Source organism: Oncorhynchus tshawytscha, linkage group LG30 (assembly GCF_018296145.1).
Source record: "Oncorhynchus tshawytscha isolate Ot180627B linkage group LG30, Otsh_v2.0, whole genome shotgun sequence".
In the NCBI taxonomy this organism is placed as follows: domain Eukaryota; kingdom Metazoa; phylum Chordata; class Actinopteri; order Salmoniformes; family Salmonidae; genus Oncorhynchus; species Oncorhynchus tshawytscha.
Window position 1 is genome coordinate 41,585,479 of NC_056458.1, and position 18,731 is coordinate 41,604,209.

General features: G+C 42.7%; 1 protein-coding gene across 2 annotated transcripts in view; it reads right to left on the reverse strand.

Moving 5' to 3' along the window:
* LOC112236487 (cytoplasmic polyadenylation element-binding protein 4-like) overlaps positions 1-14,370 on the reverse strand; it is a 41,638-nt gene extending 27,268 nt beyond the window's left edge. For both annotated transcript variants that reach the window (XM_042309130.1, XM_042309129.1), the window contains exons 1-2: positions 13,926-14,370; positions 10,744-11,898 (exon numbers count right to left, since the gene is read on the reverse strand). In XM_042309130.1, the coding sequence (XP_042165064.1) occupies positions 10,744-11,853 (1,110 nt within the window). In that variant the 5' untranslated portion in view covers positions 11,854-11,898; positions 13,926-14,370. The remainder of the gene's footprint in view (positions 1-10,743; positions 11,899-13,925) is intronic.
* Positions 14,371-18,731: the final 4,361 nt, after the last annotated feature.

Consider the following 18,731-nt stretch of genomic DNA (forward strand, 5'->3'; position numbering starts at 1 on the left):
AATTATTCAGCCCCTTTACTTTCAGTGCAGCAAACTCCCTCCAGAAGTTCAGTGAGGATCTCTGAATGATCCAATGTTGACCTAAATGACTAATGATGATAAATACAATCCACCTGTGTGTAATCAAGTCTCCGTATAAATGCACCTGCACTGTGATAGTCTCAGAGGTCCGTTAAAAGCGCAGAGAGCATCATGAAGAACAAGGAACACACCAGGCAGGTCCGAGATACTGTTGTGAAGAAGTTTAAAGCCGGATTTTGATTAAAAAAAAGATTTCCCAAGCTTTAAACATCCCAAGGAGCACTGTGCAAGCGATAATATTGAAATGGAAGGAGTATCAGACCACTGCAAATCTACCAAGACCTGGCCGTCCCTCTAAACTTTCAGCTCATACAAGGAGAAGACTGATCAGAGATGCAGCCAAGAGGCCCATGATCACTCTGGATGAACTGCAGAGATCTACAGCTGAGGTGGGAGACTCTGTCCATAGGACAACAATCAGTCGTATATTGCACAAATCTTGCCTTTATGGAAGAGTGCCAAGAAGAAAGCCATTTCTTAAAGATATCCATAAAAAGTGTCGTTTAAAGTTTGCCACAAGCCACCTGGGAGACACACCAAACATGTGGAAGAAGGTGCTCTGGTCAGATGAAACCAAAATTGAACTTTTTGGCAACAATACAAAACGTTATGTTTGGCGTAAAAGCAACACAGCACATCACCCTGAACACACCATCCCCACTGTCAAACATGGTGGTGGCAGCATCATGGTTTGGGCCTGCTTTTCTTCAGCAGGGACAGGGAAGATGGATAAAATTGATGGGAAGATGGATGGAGCCAAATACAGGACCATTCTGGAAGAAAACCTGATGGAGTCTGCAAAAGACCTGAGACTGGGACAGAGATTTGTCTTCCAACAAGACAATGATCCAAAACATAAAGCAAAATCTACAATGGAATGGTTCAAAAATAAACATATCCAGGTGTTAGAATGGCCAAGTCAAAGTCCAGACCTGAATCCAATCGAGAATCTGTGGAAAGAACTGAAAACTGCTGTTCACAAATGCTCTCCATCCAACCTCACTGAGCTCGAGCTGTTTTGCAAGGAGGAATGGGAAAAATTTCAGTCTCTCGATGTGCAAAACTGATAGAGACATACCCCAAGCGACTTACAGCTGTAATCGCAGCAAAAGGTGGCGCTACAAAGTATTAACTTAAGGGGGCTGAATAATTTTGCACGCCCAATTTTTCAGTTTTTGATTTGTTAAAAAAGTTTGAAATATCCAATAAATGTCGTTCCACTTCATGATTGTGTCCCACTTGTTGTTGATTCTTCACAAAAAAAAATACAGTTTTATATCTTTATGTTTGAACCTACACCTACACCTACACCTATTGTATTCGGCGCATGTGACTAATACATTTTGATTTGTTCATAGAAAACAATCTCACAAGCACAAGCCCACTTGCTAGTGAGTAGCCAGCTAATCTTTATAATTCAAGTTCAGCCAACTTGGACATATTTCCCAGCTAACAAGGTAGAAGTGTTGTCATGAACCTACCCTTCTGTCCATTTCCATACGTTTGAACAGTATGCTAGCCTGTTCACTTTGTTCAGTTGAAATCGAGTGGCATACCTTATTTCTCAGAATGAGAATGAGTTCGCAATTCCTTATTTAGGGTGTGTTCGTAAATTCAGAGCGTTGTCCGATTGTCCATTTGTAAATTCAGAGCACTTCGCTCTGAGCGCACACTGGACGCTGTGACCTGGGAGTAGGGTTGATCCGAGCGTTCTGACCTCACAATGGCAGTCAAGCACCCAAGCTAATTGGCTAAGGTTGGCTAGCTTTCTATCTACTTCAACAGAAATTAGAACATTTCCCTCTGACCATTATATTTCCGGCGCCAACAGAGATAGCCGCCTCGCTTCGCGTTCCTAGGAAACTATGCAGACTTAGAATTCCTCACAATTAAATGTCGTCCGCATTCCCTTAACAATTATCTACCAAGGGAATTCTCTTCGATTATAATCACAGCCGTATATATTTCCCCCCAAACAGACACATCGATGGCCCTAAACAAACTTTATTTGACTCTTTGCAAACTGGAAACCACATATCCTGAGGCTGCATTCATTGTAGCTGGGGATTTTAACAAGGCTAATCTGAAAACAAGACTCCCTAAATTGTATCAGCATATCGATTGCGCAACCAGGGCTGGAAAAACCTTGGATCATCGCTATTCTAACTATTCTAACCTCCCCCGCCCTCCTTTCGGAAAAGCTGACCATGACTCCATTTTGTTGCTTCCTGCCTACAGACAGGAACTAAAACAAGAAACTCCCGCGCTCAGGTCTGTTTAACGCTGGTCCGACCAATCTGATTCCACGCTTCAAGACTGCTTCGATCACGTGGACTGGGATATGTTCCGCATTGCGTCCAACAACAACATTGACGAATACGCTGATTCGGTGAGCGTCAGTATGGAGACAAAGTAGAGTCACAATTCAACGGCTCAGACACAAGAGGTATGCGGCAGGGTCTACAGTCAATCACGGATTACAAAAAGAAAACCAGCCCCGTCACTGACCAGGATGTCTTGCTCCCAGGCAGAATAATTAACTTTTTTGTCCGCTTTGAGGACAATACAGTGCCACTGACACGGCCCGCAACCAAAACCTGCGGACTCTCCTTCACTGCAGCCGGCGTGAGGAAAACATTTAAACGTGTTAACCCTCGCAAGGCTGCAGGCCCAGACGGCATCCCCAGCCGCGTCCTCAGAGCATGCGCAGACCAGCTGGCTGGTGTGTTTACGGACATAATCAATCATTATCCCAGTCTGCTGTTCCCACATGCTTCAAGAGGGCCACCATTGTCCCTGTTCCCAAGAAAGCTAAGGTAACTGAGCTAAACCACTACCGGGTAGCACTCACTTCCGTCATCATGAAGTGCTTTGAGAGACTAGTCAAGGACCATATCACCTCCACCCTACCTGACACCCTAGACCCACTCCAATTTGCTTACCGCCCAAATAGGTCCACAGACGATGCAATCTCAACCACACTGCACACTGCCCTAACCCATCTGGACAAGAGGAATACCTATGTGAGAATGCTGTTCGACTACAGCTCAGCATTTAACACCATAGTACCCTCCAAACTCGTCATCAAGCTCGAGACCCTGGGTCTTGACCCGGCCCTGTGCAATGGAAACTGGACATCCTGACGGGCCACCCCCAGGTGGTGAGGGTAGGTAACAACATCTCCACCCCGCTGATCCTCAACACTGGGGCCCCACAAGGGTGCGTTCTGAGCTCTCTCCTGTACTCCCTGTTCACCCATGACTGCGTGGCCATGCACGCCTCCAACTCAATCATCAAGTTTGCGGACGACACAACAGTGGTAGGCTTGATTACCAACAACGACGAGACGGCCTACAGGGAGGGAAACAGAGGGAGCACCTCCCTATCCACATCGACGGGACAGTACTGGAGAGGGTAGTAAGTTTTAAGTTCCGCGGTGTACACATCACGGACAAACTGAATTGGTCCACCCACACAGACAGCGTGGTGAAGAAGGCGCAGCAGCGCCTCTTCAACCTCAGGAGGCTGAAGAAATTCGGCTTGTCACCAAAAACACTCAAACTTCTACAGATGCACAATCGAGAGCATCCTGTCGGGCTGTATCACCGCCTGGTACGGCAACTGCTCCACCCACAACCGTAAGGCTCTCCAGAGGGTAGTGAGGTCTGCACAACGCATCACCGGGGGCAAACTACCTGCCCTTCAGAACACCTACACCACCCGATGTTACAGGAAGGCCATAAAGATCATCAAGGACAACAACCACCCGAGCCACTGCCTGTTCATCTCGCTATCATCCAGAAGGCGAGGTCAGTACAGGTGCATCAAAGCTGGGACCGAGAGACTGAAAAACAGCTTCTATCTCAAGGCCATCAGACTGTTAAACAGCCACCACTAACATTGAGTGGCTGCTGCCAACACACTGACTCAACTCCAGCCACTTTAATAATGGGAATTGATGGAAATTGATGTAAAATGTATCACTAGCCACTTTAAACAATGCTAATTAATATAATGTTTACATACCCTACATTACTCATCTCATATGTATATCTCATATGTGTACTCGATACCATCTACTGCATCTTGCCTATGCCGTTCTGTACCATCACTCATTCAGATATCTTTATGTACATATTCTTTATCCCTTTACACTTGTGTGTATAAGGTAGTAGTTTTGGAATTGTTAGGTTAGATTACTCGTTGGTTATTACTGCATTGTCGGAACTAGAAACACAAGCATTTTGCTACACTCGCATTAACATCTGCTAACCATGTGTATGTGACAAATACATTTGATTTGATTTTACTCGCCCTAGCAGAGGTGGTTAGGCTGTTTTATGTTAGCCAGAGCATTCGTGACTAACTGGGCTGCTGGCAACAATTTAAATGTTGCTGACGCTTACCGACACCAGCCATATTCAACAGGTGTTGAGCGTTCATCAGTTATTCTGCACTCTAGCACACAAACGGGAGTGCTCTGAAATTGGAGTAGATGGCCAGTGAATTTACAAACGCACCCATCTTTGATGCTAATTGCACATTTCTAAAACACAGACTAGACAGCTAGTATAACAGTTTTTGGCTAAAATGCTGCTAGTGGTACATGGTACCTCAAATGCTGCTAGTGAAAAACTGAGAATTAATTTTCCAGAATGAATTTTAATTGATACTCCACATTTTAGTAGTGACTGCTCTGTGAGAAATTTGAGTTGATACATAAAAAGGTTCTCATTAGAAAGGTTAACTACTCCTCTATTACAGTAAAATAATGTCTCACTGTCTTTGTGTGTCCATATGACTGATTCAGTTGGAACATACCTCAAATACAAATAGTGGATTGAAACCGTTTTGGCTACGGGAATATTGTGCTAAAACATACTACTGTATTCATTTGATATATCACCCAGCCCTAATGACAACAACTGTGATTTGAAGCAGTTATAAATGCAAGCAAACATATGTCCTTCGTTTAAAAAAGGTTAACCAGAAAAATCACAACCGTAGGCTACCTCTAACAATTTCCCACATACATTATATTGCTAAATGTGGCCTTTTGGGTGCCTGCCCAACCCCAGATCCACAGGCATATTACCAAGCAGTAGGCCCTGTCCCCTCCCAGTCACGGAAGTGTGCAGAGCAGCTTACACAGAGCTAAGAGGATGCCCGGGGTTTAGAAAGTGAAAGACCGGCCCTGCCTCAGTGCAGAGAGCTTGGCTTAAGAACAGAGCTCTAGTACCGTACCCAAAGGCAGTAAGCCTATAGTAGGGACCAGGGGCCTGTCCATGTTTTATATTATCAGAACATCCCTCTCTGGGAGGCATAGTCACTAATCCCTGAGAGATGACACTGGACCTACTGTAGGAAACATATGACTGTTTGCCAATGGCACCTGCAACCAGTGACAAAAGCTGCTCTAATACAGAAACAAACAGAGAGGAGACCTAGCCTGAAAAACAAACAGCCTCCTTGTTCATTTGGGGCAGCAGGTAGCCTAGTGGTTAGAGCGTTGGCCCAGTAACCGAAAATCCCCGAGCTGACAAGGTAAAAATCTGTCGATCTGCCCCTGAACAAGGCAGTTAACCCCGGTAGGCCATCATTGTAAATAATAATTTGTTCTTAACTGACTTGACTAGTTAAATAATGGCTCAATTTAAAAAAAAAAAAGTAGATTAGGTCTCCCAGTACAGTCCTGCTCTGATCAGCAGCAGCATAGTTAAAGTGGCTAGTGAGCCCAAGGCCATCACAGGATGAACATCACATCTAAATAAAGAGTCCTTCTTTATGGCCCTAGAAAATGTTTTATTTTTTGGCTGATTGTGTTATCTCCATTTTGTTTTTCCCAATTATTCATTGTATCGCTCTGAAAACAACTGAAAAAAAACAACATTGGATGAGTCCACAAAAAAGCTTAAACCGCATCAGACCACTTGAAGTCTGGGGGGGGGAGGGAGAAAAAAAGATTTTGGGGTGTAGTTACCCTTTAATGCCATTGTTTGGTTAGCCAAGTTTCTGTAGTGCTCATGTAATTGCAGAGCTGGCAAAACAAATGCCCACTGGATTGATGCAAACAGTCATGATATTCTGTCTGGTAGGCCTAAAAAAAACTTTGTAATTAGCATTTAATTGAAAACCTTTTTGGGAAACGTTATCATTAGCATCATCGCTAACGGCCACACAAAGTGTAGATATCAACGCGCGCGCACACAAGCAAACACACACACAGAAGTTTAGTTTCAGAAAGTTGCAGGGAGAAAAAAGAATCACTGATGCATTTAGTTCAAGTCTTATGATGAACATTTCTGAATATTGTCGAATTCCATTTTAATGTCTGGATTCCATAATTCCGTCTGTTTTCTATGCAACACTTTTGTTTTTAGCGCCATTTACTCATAAACCCGTTTTTGTTCTCCCAAGTGGGAGCAGCATCTCCCTTCTCATTTTCTCCCTGAGACACAGGTTAATCATCAACATCTCACCTGTGTCGGCTTGCATGGAGCGCGTGCTCTAGTCCCCCCATCAGACAGCCTCTACTTTCACACCGAACATGTGATATTCTTGGCTGAGACACAGCAGGTCTATGGAAACTTCCAGCACCATTAAACTAAGAGCTCAGTATCACATCACTTTAATGTGTTAACTCCCCAAGGCAGACACCTAAACAGTCAGTGAAAGCTCATTTAAATAAGTTAAACAGGCATCCACTGTTGACTAACATAACCAAGATTTCTATGAAAAGGTGCTGCTACAGTATGAAGTCGAAGTATTGTAGACAGTAAGGTATTTCTACACAATGTTACTTGAGCAATGTAAATGTTGTGCAAGCTTGATGGATGTAGGCTACTAAATAACAAGAGGCAAAATAGCCTACAGCAGGGGTAGGCACCTAGATTCAGCTGCGGGACGTTTTGTCAAACCAGATGGTCGGTCGGGGGGGACGAAAATAATTTCTATACCTTGACTAAATAAATAAAAATGTATTCATGGGAATGCTTGGGAACAGATTTCCTACAGTCAATTTATTTTTTGCTGAATTCCTGTTAAATGTTGAAGTCTGTTTTCACCAAAAAACAAAATTCTAAAACATTTTTTGTGGGGTGGGGGGGGTCTCCTGTTGCCGACCCCTGGCCTAAAAGCATTATACCCTTCAAAACAGGTATAAGGTTAGGAATGGATATGAAGAAAAATGACTCCAAAAGGGACACCACAAACCCCCCCACCTGTACTCTCCGTGATCAGATGGAAACTATGTAGAACCATTTGGACATGCCTGGCAGTCACAAGAGAAAGTCATGCAATCAATGGGCTGGTGTTCACTATCACTGTCCAAGTTAAGCTGAAAACATTGCTTGTTCAGGGACAGAGAGACAGGGAACCTATTTATTATGTACGGTAACAGTCAAAAGATTAGACACACCTACTCGTTCAAGGATTTTTCTTTATTTTTACTATTTTCTACATTGTAGAATAGTGAAGACATCAAAACTATGAAATAACACAATAACACAAATCATGTAGTAACCAAAAAGTGTTAAACAAATCAAAATACATTTTATATTTGAGATTCTTCAAAGTAGCCACCCTTTGCCTTGATGACAGCTTTGCACTCTTGGCATTCTCTCAACCAGCTTCATGGGGAACAGTCCAACAGTCTTGAAGGAGTTCCCACATATGCTGAGCACTTGTTGGCTGCTTTTCCTTCACTCTGCGGTCCAAATCATCCCAAACTATCTCAATTGTGTTGTGGTCAGGTCATCTGATGCAGCACTCCATCACTCTCCTTGGTCACATAGCCCTTACATGACGACCAGACACGTTGCGTGCGCGAGCATTGCAAAATAAATGTAGAAATCCATGTTATTCAATTATTGCACCCACACTGCTCGCGACTGCGTTGCCAAGGGCTAAAATAGAAGTCATTCCTATTTCTGACGCAGATCACGGTGCAAGTCCTGCCTCTCCCATCCCCTCATTGGCTTATAGAAGCAGGTACCCACATGCCATCTCCTCATTGGTTATACCCACGTGGGTGATTGAAAGACGAACCGTTTTGCTGGTAGTCGTAAAACTATGAAAGTTTAGATGCTAATCACCATACAAGTTCAAAGATGAAAAGGCCTGGAAGGAGGAGAGATGACTAGAAATGATTTGGTTGACCATTTTGTGTGTGGATTAATTGTCGGAGTAGAGGACCTTGTGCATTTCAGGTAAACTAACAACTCAATGTTTATATCCCAAGACAAATTAGCTAGCAACAGCAAGCTAGCTAAATAGGACAAATTAGCTAGCATGTGCAAGCTAACTAGCTAAATTGACATACATGTTTAATGCTTTTCGACCTGTCCCCAAATTAATGTAATTGGTTCAGAGTTTGTTTTGATATTTTAACCTGTGTGTCGTGATCGCGTTTGGTGTGGGGGAACAAAATACATGTATGCACGATAGCACACGCGCGCAGCCAGTTTGGGTTCCGTACACAGCCTGGAGGTGTGTTTTGGGTCATTGTCCTGTTGAAAAACAAATGATAGTCCCACTAAGCGGAAACCAGATGGGATGCTGTGGTAGTCAAGCTGGTTAAATGTGCCTTGAATTCTAAACAAATCACTGAGTGTCACCAGCAAAGCACCCCCACACCATCAGATTTCCACCGGTCTAATATCCATTTCTCGTGTTTCTTGGCCCAAGCAAGTCTCTTTTTCTTATTGGTGTCCTTTAGTAATGGTTTCTTTGTAGCAATCCGACCATGAAGGCCTGATTCACGCAGTCTCTTCTGAACAGTTGATGTTGAGATGTGTCGGTTACTTGAACTCTGTCAAGCATTTATTTGGGCTGCAATCTGAGGTGCAGTTAACTCTAATGAACTCTGGGTCTTCCTTTCCTGTGGTCCTCATGAGAGCCAGTTTCATCATAGCGCTTGATGGTTTTTGTGACTGCACTTGAAGAAACTTTCAAAGTTCTTGAAATGTTCAATATTGACTGACCTTCATGTCTTAAAGTAATGATAGACTGTAATTTCTCTTTCCTTATTTGTGCGGTTCTTGCCATAAAATGGACTTGGTCTTTATACCACCCCTACCTTGTCACAACACAACTGATTGTCTCAAACGCATTAAGGAAATAAATTCCACAAATTAACTTTTAACAAGGCACACCTGTTAATTGAAATGCATTCCAGGTGACTACCTCATGAATCTGGTTGAGAGAAAGCTTTTCACAGTCTTGGCAGTCATCAAGGCAAAGGGTGGCTACTTTGAAGAATCTCAAATATAAAATATATTTTGATTTATTTAACACTTTTTTGGTTACTACATGATTCCATGTGTTATTTCATAATGCTGATGACTTCACTATTATTCTACAATGTAGAAAATAGTAGAAATAAGTAGGTGTGTCCAATCCTTTGACTGGTACTGTAGTAATGTAATTAGCCAATATAATAAAAGTAATCATTAGGTTACATAGAACATATCTTTTTTTTAAAGAACAAAAATAGAATACCCATGTGATTAATCCTAGCGTGACTAAGCATGATTATACAATAACAATGTAATATCTGTGTAATAATTCCACAGCAGTTCCGGACAGCTACGCCTAACCTACTATTGGATTTTGATCCACGGCAGATAAATCAGTTCAGTCAAACGACAGTAGCCTTTCACTACTCAAACCTTCGATATAGAGACCGTTGCAGAGTATTCATTTCCAATGGATTTAAGGACAACTTCATTCCGACAGTCTCTATGGAACACTCTTCTACATCTCGAGCTGCCTGTCAGGCCAACCTTACCCGATATGTGAGAATATTCAGCATCCCTCGTTGAAGTAGACTAGAAAATGCTTCTTAATTATTTAAAAAACAATGTGTTTCAGTTATTACAGCCTGCATCAGGCAGCTAACCTCCAATCACACCCTCCAACCCCAATGCATTTAGAGGTCAGAGTGCCACAATCCAGCTAGCCTGAGCAACAAGAGCACAGTAACATAGCAGTCAGGCTATATCTAACATGGTCGATGTGGCATCATGGCATCAGCACTTCTGGGGGGCCACAGAGCCTTCAAATCAAGCCTTCCAGCATGTCTACTAGCCCAACCCCTGCACCCACCTCTACCCCCCCCTCCAGACACTGTCACCCCTGTGCTTGATCAATAAAATAATCTCCATGCCCTTTCCATCAAGCCTATCAGAGTTTTCCAACACATTATACTGTTATCCAAGTCATCTTCATTGTGTGCTATCAATCAAATTTCATTATAAATGAGGTGGCATTATAAAGGATGTGTAGACCGGTAGTCTCGGGTTATTAATAGCCCTGTAATCCTAAAAATCACTTTCATGGAAAGATAGGTAATTGATGTTCCATCTATTTCACTACAGTGTGTTCTCTGGATGAAGAAAATGATCTGATATTTTCTATGCTGTCATAGCTTCTGTATGTCATATACGTGGCACACATCACTGCAGTGGTACAGCTACACTAGTCATAAGAGGCCTCTGGCAATTAAAGCATTAGGACCAACATCTAATAGCGTGACAAATTCATCACGTAACGCAGAGTAAGGTCTTTGGGTACACACAATTATATTTCGTCTCGCTGAATGGCTCTAATATCAGTACACAGTTAGAAGACACTGTATAAAACCAGTGGGAATTATTGACTGACCTGGAAGGGAAAGATGTTGTCACTCCTGCTCACACTCTCGTCCATCCAGGATTTGGGGTTGAACCCAGGGCTGGTGCGGGAGTACTTCTGCGACGGCACGTGGTTGTTGGGGAATGTTTTCTTCAGTGGGGAGATTGAGTTCAGTGGGGTCATGCCTCCGTTGAGGCCCCGACGGTACTCACGCCCCTGGGAGCCTCCCCAGCCACCATAGCCCCCGCCGGGACTCCAGGAGGTAGAAGAGGGAGAAGGAGAAGGGCTTTGGTAGCTACCCCAAGGTGACGGGGGTTTATTCAGATTATTGGACAAATGCGGCAACTGGCTGAACGCAGCATTCCTGTGGGGGAAGGGAGGAGGGTGGGGGCTGGCCGGGGACCTGCGGTGCTGTTGGTGTTGGTTGTGTGGGTGCTGAAAGTGTGGATGTGGGGGATGGTGCTGGGAGATGGGTCCAATCTGGGGGGAGAAGTTTCCCCCAAAGCCTGGGCTGGTGTGGTGGGAGAAATTCTGGAACAGGAGGGCCCCATTGTTAGCAGATGCAGCTGGGTTGAAGAAGCTGACATCCTCGTTGATGATGGTGGAGGGTGTCTGGGAAATAGCCGCTGACCAGTTGTTGAAGCCGGTCAGGGACGAGGAGGTACTGGACTGGGCCGGAGCCCCAAGACCCGATGTCTCTTGGTAGTCGAAGCCTGTCAGTACTGGGGACTCGAGGCGCAGCTTCTCCTTTCCATTGCTACCCTCTGAGGGGCTGCCCTCCACCTTGTTCTCCTCGGACCTCGCCTTCTCTAACTCAGATATGATTACAGACTCCTGGTGGCCAGGGGACAGTTGCTGCTTTTCTTGCGTTTCTTGCATTTCCTGTTGCTGGGCTTTGGGTTTTTCAGACCCAAGAATTTCATCTTGCATGCTGCTGTGGGCAGCTGTGGCTGAAAAAAGCCAAGGCGACCCACTGCTACTGCCATTACCAGATGTGGTATTGTTTATGAAAGCAGCAGGGCTTGGAGACGCATTCTGATGATGATGTGGAGGTTGCAGATGTGGGTGAATTCTAACTGGGAATGCAGACTTGTTGCCAGTGTTGTTTTGCACTAAGACTCCAAACCCGTAATCCCCCATTTGTTTTCCCCCACACAATATGTGCTATCCCGTGATCTTTACGTCCTAAAGAGAGGGGCAAACACAAAAAACACACCAGTTATTATTTCAATGGTTGTAATTGAGAATCAGGCAGTCACCAGTGTAATGGACTTTGAAAGCTAGCTACGTCAGACCCTTTTCTGCTAGTAACCATCTTGCTAGTCCACATGTGGCAAACTCATTCAGTTAAATAAAAGGTTAAATAAACAAAACAATGTTTTTTTATTCCACAGAGGACCGAGTGCCTCGGGTTCACACTCCTCCCTTGTACTTAGCTAATTAATGAATTAAGGTCACTGATACATTAGGAACTCCTCTCACCTTATGGTTAAGGTATTAATGGACACAAATTCATGGAATGAGTTAAAGCTATCTGTCGAGAATAGCTGCCGATATAATAACCTTGCTACCGTGACAGATGCCACATCAGTTCCACCTTGTACGTTGTAGCTAAATGGTTTATTGAATGCTAGCTAGTTGGTTAGCTAGCACCATCTTTACGTTGCCACAGAATATGCTACACTAGTCTACCTATCTAGTTAGCTAACGTTTTCTGATAAGCTACACTACATGCTCGTCAAACATCCCATTACAAAATCTTGGGCATTAATATGGAGTTGGTCGCCCCTTTGCTGCTATAACAGCCTCCACTCTTCTGGGAAGGCTTTCTACTAGATGTTGGAACATTTCTGTGGGGACTTGCTTCCATTCAGCCACTGATGTTGGGCGATTAGTTCTTCCACACCGGTCTTGACAAACCATTTCTGTGTGTACCTCACTTTGTGCATGGGGGCATTGTCATGCTGAAACAGGAAAGGGCCTTCCCCAAACTGTTGCCACAAAATTGGAAGGACAGAATCATCTAGAATGTCATTGTATACTGTAGAGTTAAGATTTCTCGTCACTGGAACTAAGTGCCTAGGCTGAACCATGAAAAACAGTCCCAGACCATTATTCCTCCTCCACCAAACTTTACATTTGGCACTATGCATTAGGACTGGTAGTGTTCTCCTGGCATCCGCCAAACCCAGATTCGTCTGTCGGACCTCCAGATGGTGAAGCGTGATTCATCACTCCAGAGAAAGTGTTTCCACTGCTCCAGGGTCCAATGGCAGCAAGCTTTACACCACTCCAGCCGACGCTTGGCATTGCGCGCATGGTGATCTTAGGCTTGTGTGCGGCCGCTCAGCCATGGAAGCCCATTTCATGAAGAAGTTCCCAACGAACAGTTCTTGTGTTGTCGTTGCTTCCAGAGGCCGTTTTGAACTCGGTAGTGAGTGTTGCAACCGAGGACAGACTACTTTTACGTGCTTCAGCACTTGGCGGTTCTGTTATGTGAGCTTGTGTGGCCTACCACTTCGCAGCCGTTGTTGCTCCTAGGTCGTTTCCACTTCACAATAACAGCACTTATAGTTGAGCGGTGCCACTCTAGCAGGTGAGGTGTCATCCTATGACGATGCAACGTTTAAAGTCACTGAGCTCTTCAGTACTGGCCACAATACTGTCAATATTTGTCTATGGAGATTGCATGGATGGGTGCTCGATTTTATGTACCTGTCAGCAAGGGGTGTGGCTGAAATAGTCGAATCCACTATTTTGGCAATGTAGTGTTTAACGGACAGTCGACAGGAGATTGCAGTGGTGACATGTCTAAGGCCAATTAACTAGCTAGCATTTTGTCGATAACATACTAAAGTTAGCTTGCCAGTTGCAATAGTCTTATGCAACAGTATTTGGAAAATTACGCTAGCCAGCTAACATTAGCTAGATACATTTGAACGAAATCATGACAGACAAGCGACCTTGCTTGCCTGACAGCTGTCAAAGCCTATCCCGTTGCTTGGATTCGACCCTTTAATTCCAGAAAATGATGGCTTATTTACTCTTAATCTGTATTAGGCACTTCCCTCAACAGTTTGATTGTTTTAGGCTAAATCTTAAACAGATATGACAAAGTCGGTAGTCACAGATGCTAGCTAGCTATAGTAGTGTATGAATAATCTGGCTAAAGCGACGTTGCACACACATCGACAATAAAATAAATTTTTCACCTTTTGGTCGCTAACGTTACCCTTGATCCAGGCGATGACTCGATCCGTCCTGTAGTCAATCGGCAATCTCGATGTGTCTGATAAAATTGTGAAAATCAAGTTTATGACAAGCGATAGGGTACTTTTATGGCTTTCGCTCATATAGTAGCTAGTTATGGCTAACCAGCTTTTCTCTCGTCTCCTGACGTGTCCTGCCTGCTCAATGACACAGCTCTCTCTCGCGAACCGCTAACCTTGCTTGTATAAAAATTAAAAAAATGTCATTGAATTAAATGTTTAAAACGAATTCAATACTAGTTGACTGTAGTGGCTTATTCGGTCGGTTTCATTGTTTAAAGGATTTCTGTATTATTTTATTTCTTCTCTCTATCCAACTGACTTGTTCCTGCGTTTCTTTGCCGTTGCTGTCCCTCTCCTCAGAACCGACCGTGGCCAAATGACAGAGTGCTCAGCCGCGAGACACTTCCGGGTAGAGCTCCGCCCCCTTCTAAAACCTTCCCACGGATGACTGGAAGCTTACCCACACCTCGTGAGATAGTGGCGTATAATTGGTCATACAAACCAGTAGCCTCACCCACCTTAAAGATGTGCACGCCCTTTAAGGTCAATTAACGTGATATGCGTATATCCTCTTCACGCCAAGTCTCCGCCTAGTAAGGTCGAATCATGATAGCTCAGATCAGAGAGAAACAGCTGAATTGCATTCCCTCCCTATCGTTTGTAAGTTATTAAGAGGTCAAGCCTCCTACAAAAGGTTTAAAATGTGAACGATATGGATTCTGAGCAAAAATATAGCGTTGAACAGGCTGTAGTTGTAATATAGACATAGTCCTACCTTATTCTTACATTCATGCATTTAGCTTGTCATCCTTAACTGTTATTGTTTGTTTTTGGCTAGAGGTTATATATTAGCGATAGCATGAACACCCCAGTACAGCTCAATGTTCAACATGGAAAAGAGAGCTTGCTCCTTCCAGTGTTCATAGACATATTCACCATCAAACACTGAGGATAATGTGATGTGCCTTGGATGCAGCCCTATTACTGCAGGTGATATGCATGGGAGCTTGTGTGGTGGAAATATCTTCTGCAACTTCCTGAAAATCTCTCAGTGGTTTGAAAGGCAAGATGCTGGTTACAGTATGGTGTCAATTTCATGCTTTAGGTATTGAATTCAAAATAAAATAAATCGTAAACAGTTGAAAATGTAAAAATAATATTTTAGCTTAAAAATGAAATAATGGATGTTGAGCTTAAAAACAAAAAAATTAAAAAGCAAAAATGTGTAGAATTGTAAGCAAAAAGAATATCAAAAGATAAATAAAAAAACTTGCAAGCAAATAATTTTTAAAGCCGGTGTACAAAACCAAAAGTTACAGACGCAAAAATGAAACTTAAGGGAAGCATAGAAATAGTGCACATATAACAGATATACTGCTTCTTATACTTGCTTTCAACGAGAATGACAGGTCTATAACTTAGTTTTCTATATGTATTTGGTAGGGTAGGCCAAAAAGTCCAATTTTGCAGCTTAAAATTTTTCCAACAACCAATAACCTGTTGAATCCATTTCAATTACCCTCTTGCCTGCTGTTACTACCTTTGGTTAGGTTACTCTAATCTTTGCTTTTGCCATCCGTTTCTTTGCTTTCACTAACTTTGTTCCATCCACAGTTTTTATCCAAGTAAAGTCATACCTCACAAAACATTATCACAACAGCTGCCATGGAAACAGGATGTTTCGGTTTAATTTTATAAATGCCAACAGATCATTTGTTAATTTGACATGGGTGGAATCTTTTTCTGTCAATAAAAGTATGCGAGAAATGCTGGTGGAAATGCCTTTATGCGTATACTGTATATTTATATAATAAATCAAATCAAATTTATTTGTCACATACACATGGTTAGCAGATGTTAATGCGAGTGTAGCGAAATGCTTGTGAACACGTAAAAAAACAAAAAACTGCATAGTCTCCTAGGAACGCGAAGCGAGGCGGCCATCTCTGTCGGCGCCGGAAGTACTAATAACCATCATATCGAAGTAAACTTAGCGTCCTCCCACTATGACTCAGGAAACCATGTACAGTAGTTTGTTAGGCTAGCCTACAGATGAAATAATGAACTTCACAGGGTGGAGAAAGTGCATGGTAATGTGCTTGATGCAAATTCCCAATAAATATGGAGGGTCTTATTCTGGTGCCATGATGATCGATGCTTGACTGCCGTTATCCATAATAATCTCATCATGTACAGTAGACTAGCCTACCCTCACAGCCTACCTGCACTGTATCTGCAAGCTGTTGGCTAGAGTGCAGGTATCAAGACCAGAGTGGGCACACTTTCTATTTAACACAACAGTTTTTGTGATAAAACTATCCGTAGGCCTAGAGTTAAAAATGTGATGAAAACACTGATTTTTATTCTGAAAATTAAGTGAAAAAGAAAATGTTGTGTGCACTTTGTCATCACACTGATTTTTATCCGTAACAAGTCTGTTTGTGCATATTTTCTTTATGTGGATTTTAGAATATTTGCATGAAAATCTGTTGTAGCCACTGCTATTTTTTTCACTTGCGAGTTTTGGCATTTTAAAAAAAAGTAAAGGCGGGGTTTAGAGGGAGGCGTAGATAATGCACCTGCATTGGTCCACTAATTTTGGAGTGACGGTTCATCCTAAACCAATCGATGAGCAGGATAGACAGAGGGTGGTTTATTTCTATTCCTATTCCATTTCTAGCTTAGTTGGTTGTCTTACTGCAGTTGTCTGACTAGCTAGTCAAATGGAATGAATCGCAAGACTCTGCATGCCTGTAGCTAGCCCGTACCAGACATAGTAAAAGGTTTGTCTGTATATTTTTAGTAAACCATAGTGCTTGTTATGGTCGAATAGACTATTGTGATTTTAATTCCATGACGAATGTCTCCAGTTAAATGTAACTAGCTAGCTGCATCATTTGTATTTAGACCAGGGACTTCTGTATTCACTTTGACACATCAACACTCTTACACGAGTCCTCTGGATTACATATACCATTTAGCTAGCTATTTATCTAGCTGGAGATATTCATAAGGAGATTGAAATCACATTACGCCCTTTACGGACAGAATAATTACTTGGCTTGTGAAAAGCATACAGTCAAACCAGTCATTCATATACAGTATGATTGTATTCGTAATAACCCTTAACAAGATGTTCTGGACTAGCTGGCTATTTCATGGGCAAGTCGGTTAATGCTCTTCCCTTGTTGCCCCTATATCCAGCTAATGTTCACTTTGTCTTCAGCAGAAAGAATATTCAGAGGTGGTTTCGGCTGCACACGGCCTCATCTCTGTGCTGAGCCAGACGATTAAGTACTGTAGCCAATATAAAAATGCCACCCTCCTCAGTCTATCCTGCTCATGGATTGGGTTAGGATGACTTGTCATTCCAAAACTTGTGGATAAATTGAGACGCATTATCTACCACTCCCTCTAAAACCCTGCATTCATGAAAGAAATTGCCAAAACTCGCAATTGATAAAACTGACAGTGAAAGCAAATATCAGAGTAACCTAAACAAAGATAGTAACTGCAGGCAAAAAAAGCACAGGAAAAATGGATACAATAGGGTTGGTTGCTGGAAAATTTTACCCAAAAATATTTTTGCATTAGTTTTGAAATCAATTTGTTTTGATCTCACTTCATTTTTTTTTGCACATTTCTGGGGGTTTTGCTTTTGATATCATTCTTTTTGTTTTAGCTTTTGATTTTTTGGTTTTTGATCTCAACATCCGTTATTTCACTATTCCTCGAAAATGACAAATTATTTAATTTCAAAGTCAATACTTAAGGAAATACTTAAGGCATGAAATTGATATGTGATAGGGCAGATTGTGACAGCGGTGGAAAGGTCTGCTGTCGGTGGTATTGGTGGTGGCACCTGCTTGCTCTCTTCTCAACATTTTTGGGCCAGCAGGATCAATCTCATTACCAGTACGGATGTGAAATGATGGGTCAGGGAGCATAGAGAGAGAGAGCCTCTGCTCTGAACAGCTGTGGCCACAAACAGAGATCTCATTAAACCAAGCTGCTGCCTAGCCTTCTATTCTGTCACCCGCTAATCAAGCTCTTCCTGCCTGATCATTTTCACTAGGCTGCTCGGGTCACGACTAACTGACAATCTCTCATTGCCTTTTCATGAAACGTGAAGTCTACAAATGTGCTCATTCAATTAAACTTGTAATTTTATTTTCAGGTGTGTGTGTGTGTGTGTGTGTGTGTGTGTGTGTGTGTGTGTGTGTGTGTGTGTGTGTGTGTGTGTGTGTGTGTGTGTGTGTGTGGTATACTGGGGGTTCTAGAGCGTGTGTAACTGCATGCGGGTGGTAGCCATGGATACTAGAGTATGAGAGTCTCTCATTTCTCTTTAACCTCACACTTCACTCAGTGAGACAGGCCATATCCCTTTAACCTGCTGATAACAGCTCTGACTGAATTTAATTCAAATGTGTGTGTGATTATCTGCCTGTGTTGCCACTGCAGTGTTTGACAAGCCGGCTGAATTGAAATACAATGAGGCATTTGTTTGCAACAGATTACATTACACAGTTATAATGCAACATCAGCAATCATTTAACAGTCAAAAATCCAATCATTCTGACATGGCATTACATACAGTATGTCATGTCTGTTTAAATGGGCCTCATCCATTTCTGCCAACATTTCAGGATTTCTGTAGAGGAGTAAAACGTAACCATTCTGTTTCACTGGCCGCTGCTGTTCTGAGAATCAGCTCTTTTACACTGAATAAATGTTTATTTATGGTCC